Source organism: Pleurodeles waltl, chromosome 5 (assembly GCF_031143425.1).
Source record: "Pleurodeles waltl isolate 20211129_DDA chromosome 5, aPleWal1.hap1.20221129, whole genome shotgun sequence".
Classification (NCBI taxonomy): Eukaryota; Metazoa; Chordata; class Amphibia; order Caudata; family Salamandridae; genus Pleurodeles; species Pleurodeles waltl.
In genome coordinates, this window is record NC_090444.1 from 1,310,528,289 (window position 1) to 1,310,547,521 (window position 19,233).

General features: G+C 45.9%; 1 protein-coding gene across 1 annotated transcript; it reads left to right on the plus strand.

The window, feature by feature from the left end:
* Positions 1 to 1,027: 1,027 nt before the first annotated feature.
* PRDM13 (PR/SET domain 13) lies at positions 1,028 to 18,608 on the plus strand. Its single transcript, XM_069235553.1, has 4 exons — positions 1,028 to 1,231; positions 9,773 to 9,904; positions 9,998 to 10,118; positions 15,621 to 18,608. The coding sequence occupies exons 1-4, from the start codon at positions 1,091 to 1,093 to the stop codon at positions 17,093 to 17,095; spliced, it is 1,869 nt and encodes a 622-aa protein (XP_069091654.1). The 5' UTR covers positions 1,028 to 1,090; the 3' UTR covers positions 17,096 to 18,608.
* The last annotated feature ends 625 nt before the right edge of the window (positions 18,609 to 19,233 follow it).

Consider the following 19,233-nt stretch of genomic DNA (forward strand, 5'->3'; position numbering starts at 1 on the left):
TGGGAAAAAGGGCATAATGTACAAGGTTTGTTGTATTACGACAATAATTGTGCGATATACGTAAAGTTAGTTCAGCATAAAACGCTCTATATTTTGTTGGTGGTAATTATTAAAGCGCTCTGTAGTAATCAGGAGATAACACCTAGCGCTTTATAAAACTTCTAAATATATGAAGTGATTATAAATAAATAATGGACGGCTGAAGGAGCGCGACTCGCAGGCCAATGCACCAAGGCTCTCCATCCAGAGGTGGGAGCTGTCCACATTTGGGGAAAGTAACTTGCCCTCTAGTTTGGTGCTCACAAGTGGGCAATGCGGTACCTGCAAATATGTAACGGCACCAAAAGCACACACGTTTTTTGTGCACGAGCAATGAGTGGGTCCGAGGTGACGAACCCTCGGTTGGAGGGGGTGAGTGCGGGCTGGTCTGGGGCGCCTTGATACCCCGGCAGAAAGGGGGTATCTTCTGGTGGTTCCCATCAAGTACCTGCCCGGCCCGCACGGCACACGCCGGGCATCAATAGATGTTTAACAAGCCCTGAAAACATTCCGCCGCTCATTGTGCGGCCCTGCCCGCCACAAGGCCGCGGAGAGACTTAAAGAGCTTTGAAGTGCATTAAGCTTGAAAGGGGGAGGCGAGGAAACTTAAAGCACCCATCTCCCCCCAAAAAAGGCACTGTCGGGGCACAATGGCGGCCGGCGAAATTTATGGCGAAATTATGCAGTAGAGTTGTCACTTAAAATATCGTGAGTGTCTGGAGGACAATGCCCCATGCTGAGGATTAATGGTCCCTCCAGACCCCAGGCCGCAGCGGCCCTTTCTTCCCTTGACAAATTGTTTTTTTTGGGGGGGAGGGGCGCATTGTGAGGGACTAGGGCAGGTCTGCCCGCGCCCCCGCGGCTGGGAGCCGGCAGCTGGCTGGGAGTGCTGGTCCGGCGCGCGCGAGCGCCCCTAGCGGCGGAGGCGCGCGCCCACTGAGCCCTTCATAAGGCGCCGCGCGCCGGGCGCTGTCACTCAGCGGGCGGAGCCGCAGCGTCCGCGTCCTGCTCCGCACCAGGTCCCAGCTCTGACTCACCGCCGGCTCGCGCCATGCACGCACACCGCGCGCCCACAGTCAGCGTGGCCGCCGAGGGCTGCATCCCGGCCGGGGCGCGCCTGGGCCCCGTGCCCGCCCCTCTGCGCCTGGGCAAGTACCTGTCCGACCGCCGGGAGCCCGGATCCAAGAAGAAGGTACGGAGCACCCGCAGCGCCTCCGCTGGGGGCGGATCTAGGCGCGTGGGGCCCAAGTGTCCTGGAAGATTGTTTTAGTTAGTTGGTACTTGTGATTGATGGAAGCGTCTGCTGGATGAAGAAGTGATGTATTCCGATCGGGAGGATTATAGGACAGTATGAGACCACATGAGGAGTGTGAGAGTTTTTTTGTAATAGTATCTGAACGTGTTTTATGCGATATATATATATATATATATATATATATATATATATATATATATATATATATGATACATAATATATGTTTACTGTTACCAATGTACGTGCACAGATGTATTTATATAAATATACAATTTACGAATCAAAGCTTCGTGTCCGTCGTACTTAATAGCTTGGTCGTTATGTTTTTTTAAAATACCAAGTGAGCACCTTACTCCCGTGATCCTCTTCAGTATGTGCTACTGAGCGCAGTTCATTTTGGCCCAACATCCTCCGGTCAAATGCTCATCAGTGAAATCTTGAAAAGACGAGAGATGGGTTATCCGCTTTGACCCGCAAGATTTGGTGTTTTTTGCTCACTAGTATAGTCATTTTTAAATATGTATAACAATTTCATAGAGAGATGGAATTTTCTACCACTTTAACAAATTGTAGCATTAAAGAACTTAGAGCGGGAGGCATTTGGCGAGGATCACACGGTGTTGTGTAGTAGGAGAGTAAGGTGTTCAGGTTTGTAAATTGAGACCAGCAGGAGATTCGCTGCATTGTCCCACACGGTCACTGAGATTTGAAATAACGCAACAAAAATACGAGATTTTTTATTTTAACGGCTGTCGTCTAGGAGTTATTGTAACATATCTATAATGGGATTTGTTAATATTAGATGTTTGCCTCTGACCTTTTTAATTTGCCTATCGCTTCTGTTCTTGTTTGTTTCCTACTGACGATTGCGGCACCAAAGTCATCGTCTATTTATGTAAAACATATTTGCAGGGTATTATTCGTGTAATATATGGTGTTCAGAAACACGTTGCCTGGTTCATGCTGATATCTTTAGAAATATAATGTGATAAAATAATGGGAATTACAATTAGGGATTGATGGAAAGCGAGTCGGGTTTGGATTTCCTGACCATATTCTAAAGCCATAGACTTGAACTAGAACGTAAACTCGTTTTTGTCAAATAAAAAGTAATGGCCACGCGCTAATTCGATAATTGCTATATAGCGGCAATCGAATTCGGACACTACATTAACTACGCGATTGTTATTAAAACGAATTTCTGCATGCAAAGGCCGGCGGGCAGTAATCACCATTAAATTTTCATGTGAAACGTTTCTTTCCCGATCGGTTTCGGGCTAAAAATCCCTTTTTCATTAAAGGACAAAGTGTCCCCTCCTTGGCGTGTTAGGTCTCGGACTTGCTTTTTCAGCACAGTTAGCAGTAAATAATTGCCCCATGGCACAGTGTTCCCGGAGGACGGCTTCGGTCACCCTCGGGAGCATTAATGGGATGTAATTGTTTTTAAACGCTCTGCCAGCCCGTTCGGGGGGCGGGGGAGGGCTCCACCGTCGGGCCGGCCCGGTTCTCACATCACTCTGCTTTGTCGGGGTGACTTTTATTGCAGCGTCGATGAAAGGCGCAGGGCGCGGTCGTCTTGTGTGCCGGCTGCAGAATGTGCGTGTCCGCACAAGACACTGTGCGTGTGTGTATCCGGAAGGGAGGATTTGTCCGAAGGCAGTGTGCGTGCTTCAAGACAGTGTGTGTATCTGGAAGGGAGGACGTGTCCGAAGGCAGTGTGCGTGCATCTGGACCGAAGAAGGGAGTGCGCTTGCACCTGTAGAGGGAGTACCTGTCTGAAGGCTGTGTGCGTGCACTTGTAGAGGGAGGATGTGTCCGAAGGCAGTATGCGTACATCTGGAAAGGGAGGACGTGCGTGAAGAAGTCAGTGTGTGTGCATCTAGAAAGGGATGTCGGGTCTGCAGAAGGCAGTGTGCGTGCATCTGTAGAGGGAGGACTTGTCCAGAGATGGCGATGCACATGCACTTGGAGGGAACGTTTTCTGAGGAGGCAGAGTGTGTGCATCTGGTGGTGCATGTGTACGAAGAGGGTCGGTTCGTGCATCAGGAGAGGGGAGTGTCCAGACAACGAGGCAGTGTGCGTGCAGCTGGAAGGGGACGTGACTGGAAAAGGGTGTATGCATCTTGTGGGGTGGGAAAGGGTGGTACAAAGAATACAGTGCCCGTGCATCTGAAGGTGGAGTGCACAAAGAGATCGGTCTGTGTGTATCTGGAGACTGGTGTCCAGAGAAGGCAGTGTGCGTGCATATTGAGGCGGCGTGTCCAGAGAAGACAGAGTGCGTACATCTTCCCAGTTTTCGCGGATCGGTCCAGTAAGCACCGTCCACCATGGAGAAATGTTCTCTTGTGAGCGCCCCCACACCCACCGGCAAACTTTGTTTTTTTTATTCGTTTGCCCCAAAAAAGTTTTCCTAAATGAGATTGATTTTCTTTCCAAAAATGACCGAAATAAATATGTAGGTTAAGAAAACTCTATCTGAAATCAAATCTGCGGTAATTTCCTCACCAAGTGTCGCATCGCAATGTGCACTTTTTCGTGTTCCAACGAACATTCGGTAGATATTTTCCATATAGAACTCTGCGTGTGCATTATTTACAATTGTGTACTCTTGTTACCGCCCACCCACGCCCTTCGCGCTCGCCCTTCAGTGGCGATTTTAAAGAATCCTGGTGCTGTCACTTCACTGCTTTGTCTCACTGCTCCAGGGACCTGCGACAGCCCACGTACCATCGGTGGACCGATGACGCCACATGGTGGGGGCGTGAATATGTCCTGCTGGGGAAGCTCACTGTCCGTGGCCTAAGTACACCCTACACCCGTATGCTGTTTAGATATCTCTCTGCGTGCATCTATTTCAAACAAGACTCTAGTTCAATAATAGTTACAATACTGTTGGAAATGCCCAAGTGAGCACACAGTGGCGAGGCACTGCAGCCGACCAGGCGCGGGCACATCCCTCTCTTTCCAGCGCTTCGATGCGTCTCTTTAGCCTTCGATGGCCCGATACTTTCCGTGTGACTCGCGAGTTCTCCCAAAACAAAATGTACATCTCTATAGGTAGTAATAAAACCTGCCTGTCAGCGACATGTAGGTTTCAATCGACTGGAAGCCTACACTAGTTTACATGTAATACAAAATACTATTGTGACTGATTACAGGGATTTTGTTCAACTCGTGCTGTGGTGACATTAAATGTCGCACCCTTTGCCCCTGTGCGTTATCATGCCGCAAGGGCCCACAGACGGCCCGTCTTGTGTTTTTATAAGTGTTTATATGCTTTGTCAGTCAGCTGCAATATGAAATGTCTTTGTCCGAAACCTCATTTATTGCTCTTTTAATTGCGGAATAGATCAGATTATCTAGCCGTTTGCTTGTGTGCACACTTCTGTGTGTTCTTTTACAAGTATGCGGTGCATTGTAAGCTACCTGATTGGTGGTGAACGTTTTCACATGCAGGATTTAATAGCCTCATTAAAACGTACTTTCTTGTTTTCTTTTGGGAAACACTATGTATACATATAAAACACGCGAGTGAGTCTCTGCAGTTAATGCGTGATTTGTGAGTTTTATTTCGTTTTTACATAGGTTTCCATTCAGGTTTGGTGGCGTTGCGTGACTCCCCGGCGCTGTGCATTGCGCTGTTTCTCCCTGCAATTCTGTGCCATAAATTGCTGTCATTTATCGGGCGATCCTCTCTCGTTAGGGTGCATGCTGCGGTCTGTTATCTTCCCAGCGCCTCTTGTGCCAAAGTGTGCGACATTAGGCACGTATAACCTCCACGCACATCAGTTTAATGATCTGCCAAAGGCGGGGTGCTTCGAAAGCCCAGTATTATATAATAATGGACCGGTGCCTGGGGAATGGCAGTACATCACAAGCGATATTGCGTTATGTCCCATCCCCACTATACGAGTCTCTTCTGACTTCACTTCCTCAGAAGGTAAACTTCATGGCGTATCTAAGAAACAGTTCTCAGCAAGAAGAGGCAGCCGCAGTTTTACTGGTAGAAATAGTGTCAGCAGAGGTAAACAACGTGGTAGAAGCAGTGTCCGAAGGAGTAAACAACCTGGTAGAAGCAGTGTCAGCAGAGGTAAACAACCTGGTAAGAGTAGTGACAGCAGAGGTAAACAACCTGGTAGAAGCAGTGTCAGCAGAGGTAAACAACCTGGTAAGAGTAGTGACAGCAGAGGTGAACAACCTGGTAAGAGTAGTGACAGCAGAGGTGAACAACCTGGTAGTATCAGAGGAGGTAAACGGTCTGGCAGAAATAGTGACAGCGGAGATGAACAACCTGATAGAAGCAGTGTCCGCAGAGGTAAACAACCTGGTAGAAGTAGTGTCCGCTGAGGTAAACAACATGGGAGGAATAGTGTCAGCAGAGGTAAACTACCTGGTAGAAGTAGTGTCCGCTGAGGTAAACAACATGGGAGGAATAGTGTCAGCAGAGGTAAACTACCTGGTAGAAGTAGTGTCCGCTGAGGTAAACAACATGGGAGGAATAGTGTCAGCAGAGGTAAACTACCTGGTAGAAGTAGTGTCAGCAGAGGTAAACTACCTGGTAGAAGCAGTGTCCGCAGAGGTAAACAACATGGGAGGAATAGTGTCAGCAGAGGTAAACTACCTGGTAGAAGCAGTGTCCGCAGAGGTAAACAACATGGGAGGAATAGTGTCAGCAGAGGTAAACTACCTGGTAGAAGTAGTGTCAGCAGAGGTAAACTACCTGGTAGAAGCAGTGTCCGCAGAGGTAAACAAGATGGGAGGAATAGTGTCAGCAGAGGTAAACTACCTGGTAAAAGTAGTGTCAGCAGAGGTAAGCTACCTGGTAGAAGCAGTGTCCGCAGAGGTAAACAACATGGGAGGAATAGTGTCAGCAGAGGTAAACTACCTGGTAGAAGTAGTGTCAGCAGAGGTAAACTACCTGGTAGAAGCAGTGTCCGCAGAGGTAAACAACATGGGAGGAATAGTGTCAGCAGAGGTAAACTACCTGGTAGAAGCAGTGTCCGCAGAGGTAAACAACATGGGAGGAATAGTGTCAGCAGAGGTAAACTACCTGGTAGAAGTAGTGTCAGCAGAGGTAAACTACCTGGTAGAAGCAGTGTCCGCAGAGGTAAACAACATGGGAGGAATAGTGTCAGCAGAGGTAAACTACCTGGTAGAAACAGTGTCCGCAGAGGTAAACAACATGGGAGGAATAGTGTCAGCAGAGGTAAACTACCTGGTAGAAGCAGTGTCCGCAGAGGTAAACAACATGGGAGGAATAGTGTCAGCAGAGGTAAACTACCTGGTAGAAGTAGTGTCAGCAGAGGTAAACTACCTGGTAGAAGCAGTGTCCGCAGAGGTAAACAACATGGGAGGAATAGTGTCAGCAGAGGTAAACTACCTGGTAGAAGCAGTGTCCGCAGAGGTAAACAACATGGGAGGAATAGTGTCAGCAGAGGTAAACTACCTGGTAGAAGTAGTGTCAGCAGAGGTAAACTACCTGGTAGAAGCAGTGTCCGCAGAGGTAAACAACATGGGAGGAATAGTGTCAGCAGAGGTAAACTACCTGGTAGAAACAGTGTCAGCAGAGGTAAACCGCTCCCCTGGCCTCGAGGTGGCAGGAGCAGCTCAGAGCCCTATATTGTATTACAAGCAGAGCTGCGGTTTACAGGAGGCGGCATCGCCCTTACTTGTTGGAGGTCTTTTGGTGATTTGCAAGTGGATGGAATGTGCATGTTTTTAAAGTTTATCGATGGTTTGTATTAAGCTTCGTTGTGAGTGTGTTTTAATGCGTGTATGTGTTTGTAGGACGCTGCGGTGTGAATGTGGTTAAAGGCTGTCGGTGATTGGTAGATGGCGCACTGTAAATGTGTTTTAAAGCTGTATCTGGCTTATGTGTGTCGCACTATGGATGTGCTTAAATGCTGTCGGTGATTGGTTGGTGGCGCACTGTAGATGTGTTTAAAGGTTATCACTGGTTTATAAGAGCTGCACTGTGGATGTGTTTTAAAGTCTATCGGTGGTTGGTAGGTGACGCACTGTAGATGTATTTTAAAGGCTGTCATGAGTGGTAGTTAGTGCACTGTTGATGTGGTTTAAAGTATTTCGGTGGTTTGTCGGTGGTGCACTGTACCCGGTGGGTGTTGGGTGTTTTAAAGGCTGTCGGTGGTTTGTAAGTGGTGCACCCTGGATACATTTTAAAGCCTGTTGATAACTTTATGTGGCTGCAATGTCTTTGTGTTTCACAGGTTTATTGGTGGCTTCCATTGGCCGGTTGTATTCGACAGTGTATGAGTGTGGTTTGCAGGTGGGTACACTGTAGGAGTGATTTAAAGCGGGATCTTTGATGTGCAGGTGATTGATTGATCGAAGGTGTGGTTTAAAGGTTGTTTTCGTTGAGCAGGGATGTTATTCAAGCTTGTATGTGTCGCTGGGAATTTCCAATGCTGCATTAATATTGAGGCTATGCTTTGTAGGTAGATATAGCAGAGTATATGTTAAATACATAACTATTGCCGGCCAAGGGGTGTAGATGTTGTTTTGTGTGACTGCGAGGTGGAGGTGGCTGCCCCGTAGATTTATTTTATTAAAGGTGCGGCTCACTGTAGTGTAGACTGAAGGCGGTTCACTGTTGACGTGCTTGCGATTTGTGTGACTGCACTATGAATATATTATAAAAACTTTTGTTGAGTGTCCAATGACCGCTGTGTTGGTGTACACTAATGGTTTTGTTGTGGGAATGTATGTGTTTTGCAGGGTTCTGCTTTGTACGTGCCAACTAAACCTATGCGAGTGGTATACCGTGGGCTACACTCCGTGTGCAGATACTGTGTATCACTCCGGTTGTACAGTAAAAGTGACAGTTGTGCTTTCTGTGTGTAATCCGCGGTGCGCCACCTGTTTGCCCTTATCGCTTGGTGTGCCCGTGGTTTACAGTTCGTTGATCTGAGGCTTTGTATTTGTCTTGGACCGAATACACTTAGGGGCCAGATGTAGCAAGGGTTTTGCGAGTCGCAAACGGCGAAAAACGCCGTTTGCGACTCGCAAAAGCCACTTTGCTATGTTGAAATGCATTTTTTCGAGTCGGATGCGACTCGCAAAATGCATTTCCGAATCGCAAATAGGAAGGGGTGTTCCCTTCCTATTTGCGATTCGCAATGGTATGCAATTCCATTTGTGACCGCGTATGCGGTCGCAAATGGAGTCGCAGTTACCATTCACTTGAAGTGGATGGTAACCCATTCGCAAACGGGAAGGGGTCCCCATGGGACCCCTTCCCCTTTGTGAATGGACCCCAAAACATTTTTTCAGGGCAGGGAGTGGTCCAAGGGACCACTCCCTGCCCTGAAAAAAACGAAACAAAAGGTTTCGGATTTTTTGAAATGCAGCTCGTTTTCCCTTAGGGAAAACGGGCTACATTTCAACAAAAAAAAAAAACTGCTTTATTTAAAAGCAGGTCGCTAACATGGAGGCCTGCTGACTACAGCAGGCCTCCATGTTAGCGAGTGCCTATACTCGCAATGGGGTCGCAAACTGCGACCCACCTCATAAATATTTATGAGGTGGGTCTTTGCGACCCCATTGCGAGTTGCAGAAGGTGTCTGAGACACCTTTCTGCATAGCAAATTGCGACTTGCAATTTGCGAGTAGCACGGACTCGCAAATTGCAAGTCGCAATTTGCTTTCTTCCTGCATCTGGCCCTTAGGGCGTTACCTACAGACTTGGGGTTTGCAGGTGCGCATTGGCGTAACAAAGGCCCCCAGCACCCCACGTAGTGCTGAGGGTGGGGCGAGTTCCAGTGGACTCAGCACAGAACACTGTGCACGGGCAGCAGGCCCCTGGCTGAGCCCAAAGGGGAAGGGACCCTCTCCAGATACTTTGCACGGGGAGGCCTCCTCAAATTTCGTTACGCCACTGCAGGTGCGGTGCTGTTCACTAAGTGTATTTTAAAGACCTGACTGTGGGTTTACACGTATCTATCTCTGGGCGTGGATTTAAAGCTGCCTCTTTGGTTTCCACGTAGTTGCTTTGTCATAAATAGTTGAAATATGTACCTGACTGTTGCACATGGGTGCCTGTGTGTTGACGTGGCTGCAGAGTAGTTGTGCATGTGATTTGCAGGTGACTGCACTGTGCACGCTTTACAAACAGTGCCTGCATTTTGTATGTGTATGCTTGAGTTGTAAGGAGGCAGTTCTGTGACTGTGGCCGTTCTCTGCGGGTAGCTACTCTATGCGTCTGTATCTATGCGCGGCCTGCAGGTGGCTCATTTTGTGGGTGTGTTTGTAACTGCTCCTGTAGTTTGCCGAGGCCTGCGCTGTGGCCTTGACGGTGGTTTGCAGGGGCTCCTCTGTGGCTGGTGCTGCGGTGCTTTGCCAGCGCACTTTAAAGGTTACAGGTGCCTTTGGCACGTGCTCGTCACTGTTAATATGATTCATTGTGCACATTTTACATGTTAAAGCTCGCATTAACGTATTTGCTGTCTTGCTGTGTTCCAGGTGCGCTTGGTACGAGGAGAACTCCTGGATGAGGCCGGGCGTCCCTCAGCCGACTGGATCGGGCTAATCCGGGCAGCCAGGAACAGCCAGGAGCAGAATCTGGAGGCCATCGCCGACGTGCCCGGAGGACAGGTAAAGGGGTTGCCTTTCTGCTGCCTTGTTTCTGGCTCGTGTGCTTCGCTGGTGGCCCTGTTCTGAATCTCTGCTCTCATTCGCTGCCCACAGGTCTTCTACCGGGTGCTGCGGGACGTGCAGCCCGGCGAGGAGCTGGCCGCCTGGTACAACAACTCCCTGGCACAGTGCTTCGACATCCCCACCACGGCCACCCCTACACACGACGAGAAAGGTACGGTGGCCGCAGCGTGCACTCAGCCACAGGTGCATTCAGGGGTCGCGTGCGCAGTGAGTCGTTTACGTCTCACGCAGTGCGGGCGCCGCGGCGCGTGCGGTAACGCAATATGAAACAACGACCGGTAGTCCAATAGCGTCATCCTCGCGCACCATCGGTGTGCGCGTGCATGCGTACGCGTAGCCGTGCTATGAGTCTGAGGAGCAAAACGGCACACTTACAAACCGTTACAGTTACTGCGTGCGTCCGTGAGTACACACACATATACATATTTTGCCACTATTTTATGTTTTTTTAGAATGTCTGTTTATGTTGTGCCTTACGTTTAAACGCACTGAAAAAAATGACCCTGCACGTGCACCAAATTAACAGAAAAAATATCAGTTATATCAAAATTATCTCACGGCGTTTGCATGGCACGCCATTTAATTAACTTTTAAACATATGAGGTGCATTTTCATCCTCATGACAAATAGTTGAAAAATTAGAATTTCATTAGGAAGTTGTGTTTTCAATAACCGTTAATTTTCCTTCGGTACATCCAAACGCGAGAACATCATTCGTGGCAATATTCAAACGAATATGTGTTGAGTTTATCGTGGTGGCAGTCATCCGTCTAAACCTTATTTCACTGGAGTTTATACATTGCACCGACACGACGCCCGCAATGAAGCGAAATTTGAAAAACCACAGTTGATTAAATATAACATTTATAATTTATTTTCCACAACTAATAAAAATCATTGTTATCAGCAAGGAAATTAAGAAGTATTAACGTCTAAAAGGTGCCATAAAACATCCAAGAAAAAACGTATTTCTCAAGTAATTGTTAAAAGCAAGAACAATTAAAAACTAAATATAATAAATCACTTAATCCACGTGCCTACCAAAAACAGAATAAAAAAATGAACGTGTCCTTGTGTAAGGTAGTGGTGCTCATAAAAAGACAAAAAAGAAAACAAAATACAAGGTTCTATTTACGCCCCCTACCCTCCCACCCCCCCACCCCAATAACACTCACTTGGAGGGTCGAGCACGCCCCACATGCCAGGGTTCCTTCAACATAATAAAATGGTCTGGAGGAGGGAGGGCTACACTGCGAAAGGAGGGGATCGCTATGCTATGCTAAAACCAAGCAATAGTTCAAGCTATAGTAGTCCATTGGAGCAGATGCATTTCAGCACTTGACATAGAGCCCGCATGGGCAGAAACATACATACGGCCATACGTAGACCGGAGTGTTGCACATTTATTGTTATTTTTTGTTTTACTGTTGTATGACCTCCTGTAAAATGCAGCAACCACCTCAGCCAAGAGGCCATGAGATGTTTGTGAGACGGAGTAAAAATGAGGCCAGTAAAGGTTATTGTCGAATAGAAGCGGTATTCGTCGTGAGTACATGTTTGGTGATATGGACTCAGCCCTCACCGTCCTGGGGGGTTTGCTCGTGTGGCCCTCTTGGCAGGACGCTCTCTCTCACCATCTCGTGCTCTTTGAAAGTTGCTTGCCAGATACTTCCAGAGTCAGTGTGCTAAAGCAAAGCCCTTGAACCAACACCCAGACAGGGCAGGGAAGAGGCGGAACTCCAAAGACAGACGTTGTATACAGCCAGCTAATATATCTGTACGTAACATACACACTGATAAAATCACTGGGTTAGGTATTCCCTGCTCAAAGCCACAGGACAATCACAGCCGCGATTTGCACTCAATCCCACAAGAACCTGAACAGCTTGGTGAACATTATAGCGCGGCGGATCCTTAGAGCGCTAAAATCAGCGAGAATCATTGAGCGGTACGGTGCAATAGGATACTGGTTCGATCAAGGGTCTGTCTGTGAGAATTCGGATTTTCTCAAGTCTGACATAAGCAAACGGTGGAGCTGTTAGAAAGCTTTTTTTCCTCGCTCTGGTCTGCATACCGCTAAAAATTTCACATCATTGCACGGTCTAATTAATATTAAACTACGTTGTGCGGTAATTCCCGGCAACAGTCACCCTCTCTAGAAACACAAGGCTCGGCCTGCAACAGTGAATTCGTAGTCACAAATCTCAATTCTCATAGAATACACGCATTGGAAACGAGGGCACGAGTCGAGGGTGCACGGGGTACTCGGCGTCTACCCTGCCAAGAGTTTGAGTACAATAGAAATATGCACACACAGGTCTCTGCAGCAGGTACGTTAACCCGAGAAGATATTTTAAAATGTAGACTTTGAAACCAATTAAACTGAACTCATGTACTACCACGTCCCCCCTTGTTGCCAGTTACTTTGTGGCAGAGTTAAAAAAAAAATGTAAAAGGTAGCCTAGATTTTGCATCAGGGCTGTACAACTTTTTCGGCACAGCCTAATGCAAAATCTAGTTGATTACATGCATTAGTGCTTTCAAATGCACTCATGAAAGACTTGCGGTCTGAGGTCTTAAGATCTGATGTCACTTCTTGTGATGTCAGTTCCTTTGAGGTCATGGGTTGTGATGCCAGGTCACAGGTCCAGATGTCACTTGCATACTCCTAACTTGGTTAACCCTCGCTTCTTTTTTTTGGAGGGGGGGGGAAGGGGCGGATTTGTGCCCTGTTATGAACCCAACACAGGCCGCACAGTTATTAATATAGAAGCGCTGAAACTGCTTCCAAACAGGCTCGGCAGAGCTCATCCCAGAGCAACACTTGCCGGAGGGTCGCAGGTCCGCTATGGTGCACCGTGGCACCCCGAGCTCTGCTCGCTTTGCTGCAGGAGTCGCTCCTCCTGTCGTCCTCTCCCCAAGGAAAACAGCCCGAAGTCCCATCCACGAGCACCCGTGGGAGCGCGAGAGGAGGCAGCGGCGCTCTAACTGGAAATGTAGAAGCGCAGGTAATCACTGTTTAGAATGCCTGTTTGCTCCTGAGAAGTGCGGGCATTCTCCCACTAAAGGTATTGCAGCAGCGCTGAGCGGTGCCTGCACTCTCCCTTTCAAATCCAAGAAGGGCTGGTTCTCAGTTCCGGACAGTACCTGCCCATTTAATGCACTGGGAGGCAGCAGCACCTGGCACGGCGATTTCTGATAACAGTGCACTTGTTTGAAAGGGTTGATTGGCAGCTCTTTAGGAGAGGCCGACACCCGTTTCCACATTAGATGTGAGAACACACATCATTCTCCCGAAGTAGGACTTGGAGGGTAAGCCCCAGTCTTCACTCCAGACCCCCCCACCCTCTCCGACCCTCACACATGCTGGCCCGTATACATATAAAATGAGGACGCATTACACGGCTAGCACAAAGCATCCGCCTCCTCGGTGACAAGAAGGAAATATATGAGCCCCAGACCCCCTTAAAGAGCGCCATCCGGACAGAGTCACACGGGCTCAGGAGGGGCTGTGATTAAACGGGGCCTGCCCCTGCATTGTGCGTTTCTGCAATGAGCAGCTCATGATCATTAGGGGTATTGTCCGCGGACATATGCCCTCTCCCACCTCGGCAGATGGGCAGGCGCCATCTTGGAGCGTCCACGCGGAAGCAGCTGGCGAGACCGAGAGGGGGCCCGGGCCGCAGCGAGGGGAACAGCCTCAGCCCAACTCTGTGCAAGGGACAACTCGGAGCCACTCTTGGGTCAGGGACCTAAAAATGAGCACTTTCAGCGCCCTATCTTCAAAATACAGATCGGTGCAGTTTGGGAAACACCACAGAATGTGACCCCGCATTTTATATTATGTTTTGGAGCACAAAAAGGGCAACAGAAGATGGGAGGGACACTTAGTGTTGTTTAATGGCTTTTACATGTTGCCAAAACGAAGGCCATTAATACTTAAGGGAACTCCAGCAACAGCAAAAATACCCCAAATAATAATTTATGGTTGTGCTTCTGTTCAGCTGGAATTTCTACTAAAGTCCACAAGCTAAGAGTGCGAGTGCTTTAAGATGGATGGGTTTCTCTGGTGTCAATTGCGACTTTGGAATGCTTGGGAAGGGTTATTTTTAGATTCATATACTGTCATGAAAAGAAAATCATTTGATTGGGCACATGCCAGGCTCATTCCACTGCCTACAGTAAGTTCCGTCTGTGGTACACACAAACGTTTTAGGCCGAGAACGGCATGATCATGTCACACGTCCTCACTGAGCTGTGAACCAAAACGTGTTAGAAAAAAGGTTAGAGAGGCGCTTTTGTATTTATGCCAAATTGTTCTAACCAATAAATGCACAGTTGTGGACGGACACCTGTCTACCCAAAGTTTGTCAAAATAGGAAAACTGATGGCACTTTATGCACACAATAATCCCTCAGAATATACATGCATATGCCCTTGATTTAATTTAAGGTTGAGTCGTATTTAAAGAAGACATTTTCATCACTACGCACTTTAGAAAAAATGCATCAATGACAACTAATGTAAAATAATATAAAACTTAACAGCCTTTAATATCGTTGTGCTGTGCTACATTTCAGTTGTTCCCTTTTGACTTTGTTGATACATCCACTTGCTATTCAAATTACAAATCTCTATTTTAATTAACTTCCAAAGCATGCATAGCAGCCAGAACAGTGCACAGAACAAAGGATCGAGTCAGCCACACAGTTTACCTTAAGAATTTAAAAATGCGGGAGTAAACCGCTGCTGTAATACAGTGCTACTTACTTTTTTCACCCGCTGTGCTCACACTTGCACTCCCTAAAGCAATTTAAAACTCGTGTGTGTATATGTATGTATATATATATATATATATATATATATATATATATATATATATATATATATATATATATATATATTTTTTTTTTTTTTTTTTTTGAGACATTATGGTTAGGTATGTAGTAATATCTTATTTTACATTAACAAATCAAAATTCTCTGAAAAAACAAAGGTTAAAGTGATTTTATCGTTAGACGATGAAAATGTGAATTAAAACGTAACATTTTAAACACTGAAATTCACCAGTCATACTTTACTGAGCCAACTAGAACTTGTGCTTCCACCATGCCTACTGTTTTAATCAATAATATCCTTTGAGATGATACCAGTGATATCGTCAATGCTTTCGTTCAAGTTGTCATGAGTGGTGCAGTCTGTGAGGTCAAAGCAGAGCATTGCGGCACACAAGTTCTAGTTACATCAGTACATTATAACTGGTGAATTTCAGTATGGGATTTAATGTTGGAATGAGCAGTCAGAACTTTTCCTTTCCTATTATTAATGTCAGAGATGTGATCTGGCATCCAACTGTAACCATAGCTTTCCCCTGCTACCTCTTCCTCAAGTGTGGACAAGGACATTGGAACCAGGTACGGATTGAACCTGGTTTGACCTTTTTTGTAAAGAAACCCATGTCTGAGCATTAAGATATGTTTTGTAGGCAAATGTGGAGAATATGTCATCTAAACACTTGTATTTCAACGCCTCACAGCTATTTTTAAATAATGTGTGGGCTTTACATTTTCCTCTGAGTAGTAGCATAAAGGTAGAGCATTGCAGATTTACAAAGTTGTTTTACATTAACCAATTGGTCTTTTTTTTCTTCCAGGCGAGGAACGCTACATCTGTTGGTACTGCTGGAGGACTTTCAAATATCCAAACACTCTAAAAGCTCACATACATTTCCATTGTCCGCTAAACAACAGCCGGGCATTTCTCAGCAATGAACATATCAGGAGCTCAGAAATGTTTAGCCTGTCTCCCAAGCCATTAGAAATGTCAGCCACACCTGCCACTGCGCTTAGAAGCAACCCACAACAGAGCGGCTGTGGAGCAAGAGAGAGCATCAAGAAAGAATCCTCTGCATCCCCGGCCTTGAGCAAGCTAGGGGTGATCAAGAGGACAATGGGAAAAGAGGAGCAAGAGAGAGCCTTGGATATGAGCGTCACTGCCGCAAGAAATCACGGACAGTTCATAGGCATTGTGGGAAATGCTTCTGTTAACAATGGTATGGCATTTTATCCTGGTGTGAGGTCTGCTTTCAAGCCAACAAGTCTATCAAAAGTGGTTCATGTTGATCCCACGAGAGAAGAACTTAAAAGCAGTGGGCTGGGGTTCAGTAAAGTTCTGGGAGGGATCAAGCAAAGCCGGTCAGGAAATGAAAGTTTAGGAGGCAACCATCTCTCCAAATGCCTGAACCCTGGAGATGGCCCATCAAACATTTTGTCTTGCACCAACAACATCAGAGGTTTCCCTTTGCTTTCCCATTTTGATGAAACTTCGGCTTTCAAGCATGTTGAACGGGGAATCCATGCCAGCCTCTCCCCGAGCCGCTACAGCCAAATTCCAACGGGACTGCACTTTGAGAGACTCTCAATCCCCCAATTTGATGGACTAAAGTCCTATTCTGGGGAATGTAACATTCCAGTCATGCCTTTCACTCTGTACAATGGGGAGCTTCTGTACAGTTCCCCCTACTATCCACTCAAGTTCCATTTCAGTAACCTCATTAAGTATCCAGATTCTGTGTCTTACTTCAATGGGCCCGCACTAAACCCAGATTTGGGATCCGTCACCAGCATCGACCGCGAGATTGCAATGCACACCCAGCAACTTTCAGAGATTGCAGCGGACAAGAACAGGGCAAGACTGGAGTCCCTCCCGAGTGCAGCCAATGGCAAACCCAAAAAGGGACATCTCTGCCTGTACTGTGGGAAACTGTACTCCAGAAAGTATGGTCTAAAGATCCACATGAGAACTCATACTGGGTACAAACCCCTGAAATGCAAAGTGTGTTTAAGGCCATTTGGAGATCCCAGCAATCTGAATAAGCACATTCGCTTACATGCCGAAGGCAACACTCCGTACAGATGTGAATTCTGTGGGAAAGTCCTGGTCAGGAGGCGAGATCTGGAAAGGCATGTCAAATCACGCCACCCTGGCCAGAGTCTGGGCAAAATTGAGGACAAACTTGATCATGCCTATGAGGACCAAGAACCTAAGAGTGACAATGATAGTGAAGTAGATGTGTGTTTTACAGATGATCAGAGCGATCAAGAGACTGGCATGAGTAATGAACTCTAAAGTACAAAAATGTTAACTGTATATTATTGTACACAGTATATCTATACATACATATATATATAAAACATTCTGGGTCTATCTATTTATGTGATTGGAAAATAAACCTGTTAATAAATATAAATTATGTAGAATTATTTAAATCGTCTGAGATTAAAAGTAAGATATGTGCTTAATTTGGTTTGTAATCTCGGTACTCGCTATGCTCTGGAAGGCATCGAAGTTAGCAGACAACATGAACTTTGGATATCACAAAAAGGAGAACAGTATGACTGCAAATAACTGAAGTCTATCAAATGCAGCAGCACACAAGCGCCTGCCTTCACAAGTCCCTAAATATGTATAATTCCAGATGAATCACCATCCGGAACAGGATGTGTTCTACCATGAGGCATAGACCCTGTCAGCAGAAGTGTACCCCTATTTGGAAATTATTCCAAAGGTGGAGAGTATTCAACAGTGGTTCTTTCTTCTTCCATCACCCCCTAGGAGGTAGCACTTTTTCTAGGGATCAGGAGGGTGGAGCACAGGGGAGGCTAACACAATACCCAATGCCCATACTCTCATTGATCTCCCCCTCCCTTCGATGAGGGTTACTACTGGTACATGGCTTTCTTCATGTGTCCTTGAAGATGCCATTTCATGTCTTCATGGTTATGTAGCTGCTAATTTCTCACAATTTAGCATCCTACACTAGGAAATAGGTTTTCAGTATCTCCAGAATTCTTCTACTCTCCTTTGGAGACTCATGCCTCCCACTCCGTGACCATCACGGCCAACACCGACTCTTCAGGTTACCACAACTCTTAGAATTACCTCTCACATTCCAATGGCCGCTGACCAGTAGTGTGGGCCAGGAGAGTCATGGTCTAGTCTTCACTAACATTAGAAATGTTTGTACCTTCTTTGAGTAGACAGCAACAAAAGAGACCTCTGTTACAGCTAGATAATATAAACGGAGAATGGCACTGTCCACCATACTTTCTATTACAGGAAAGAATAGGCAGTGCAACACAGCATTCTCTGCCATACCTCTATTGAAGATCCTGTACTATTTTACCTCTGCATATCTATTCACTTTTGGTTACTGTTGCTATATCAGGCGTTAGATATGTGTTAGAAAATCTGGCAGTAGGGATGCTGTCTGTGCAATTTCAATTTACCTGTGCCCAACTCTTGTATGCAACTCTTCCTTTGTCAAGGAACCTGTCACACCCATTTCAATGTTACAGATGTCTACAAGTATGAGCAAAAGTACCAACATGCAATGCACTTACTTGGTTCAATAGTGGTAGTGAGAGTTTCAGCTACAAGTGTGACAGGCAAACACATAATGCATACTTAAAAATGCACCCTTTGTTCGAATGCAGACATGGTGTATGTTTGTTTCATGACGAGTTAACAGTGAGCACTGCATTTCAGCCTAGCTGACAGCTTTTACGAAATTGCAATATAAGCAATTTTTACAATAATAAACCCACTGACAAACTGATATGGTTTGTCAATTGTTAACAAAGACTCTTTACTAAGCTCTTTTTTTCAAAAAATGACTACGGCTTGTTTTCTAACATGTCGAATAAAAATATTCAGCTATAACATTCATTATGCATTGTTTTAATTATTATTAAACGGTTTCAAAACTTCACAAACGCATCATGTTAGGAATTTTTAACCGATGTTTTTAAATTTACTTTCTTTACGGCTAATTCATAGTGCTTAAAACAACATCGAAGCAGAAGCATCTGAAAGTGTGTAACAATATTAATTACTTCAATAGCCTGCTTTTGGCTAATCTTATTACTGCGCCCTTTGGTAGAATGGTATGGGGCCACGAGTCATTAAGTCTTGGTTGCAAAAAGCAATCACAATTTTGCGAACTGTACTAATTGGTCAGTTTGCAAAATAAGGATTCGATTGAGCTACAATCTGACCTACCAAGTTAATACTCATTAGGTATGTTACAAATTCTGACTCACTTTGATTGAACACATTCACATTGATGGTGGACTACGAGGATCAGCAGATCACCATGCATATGATTGTTTTTAAATGATCTATATATAATTTTTTTAAAGCAGGCCATTTTCTTTAAAGGAAATTGGGCTGCTTTAACAAAAAAAGTTTTATTTTTTCAAAAAGAT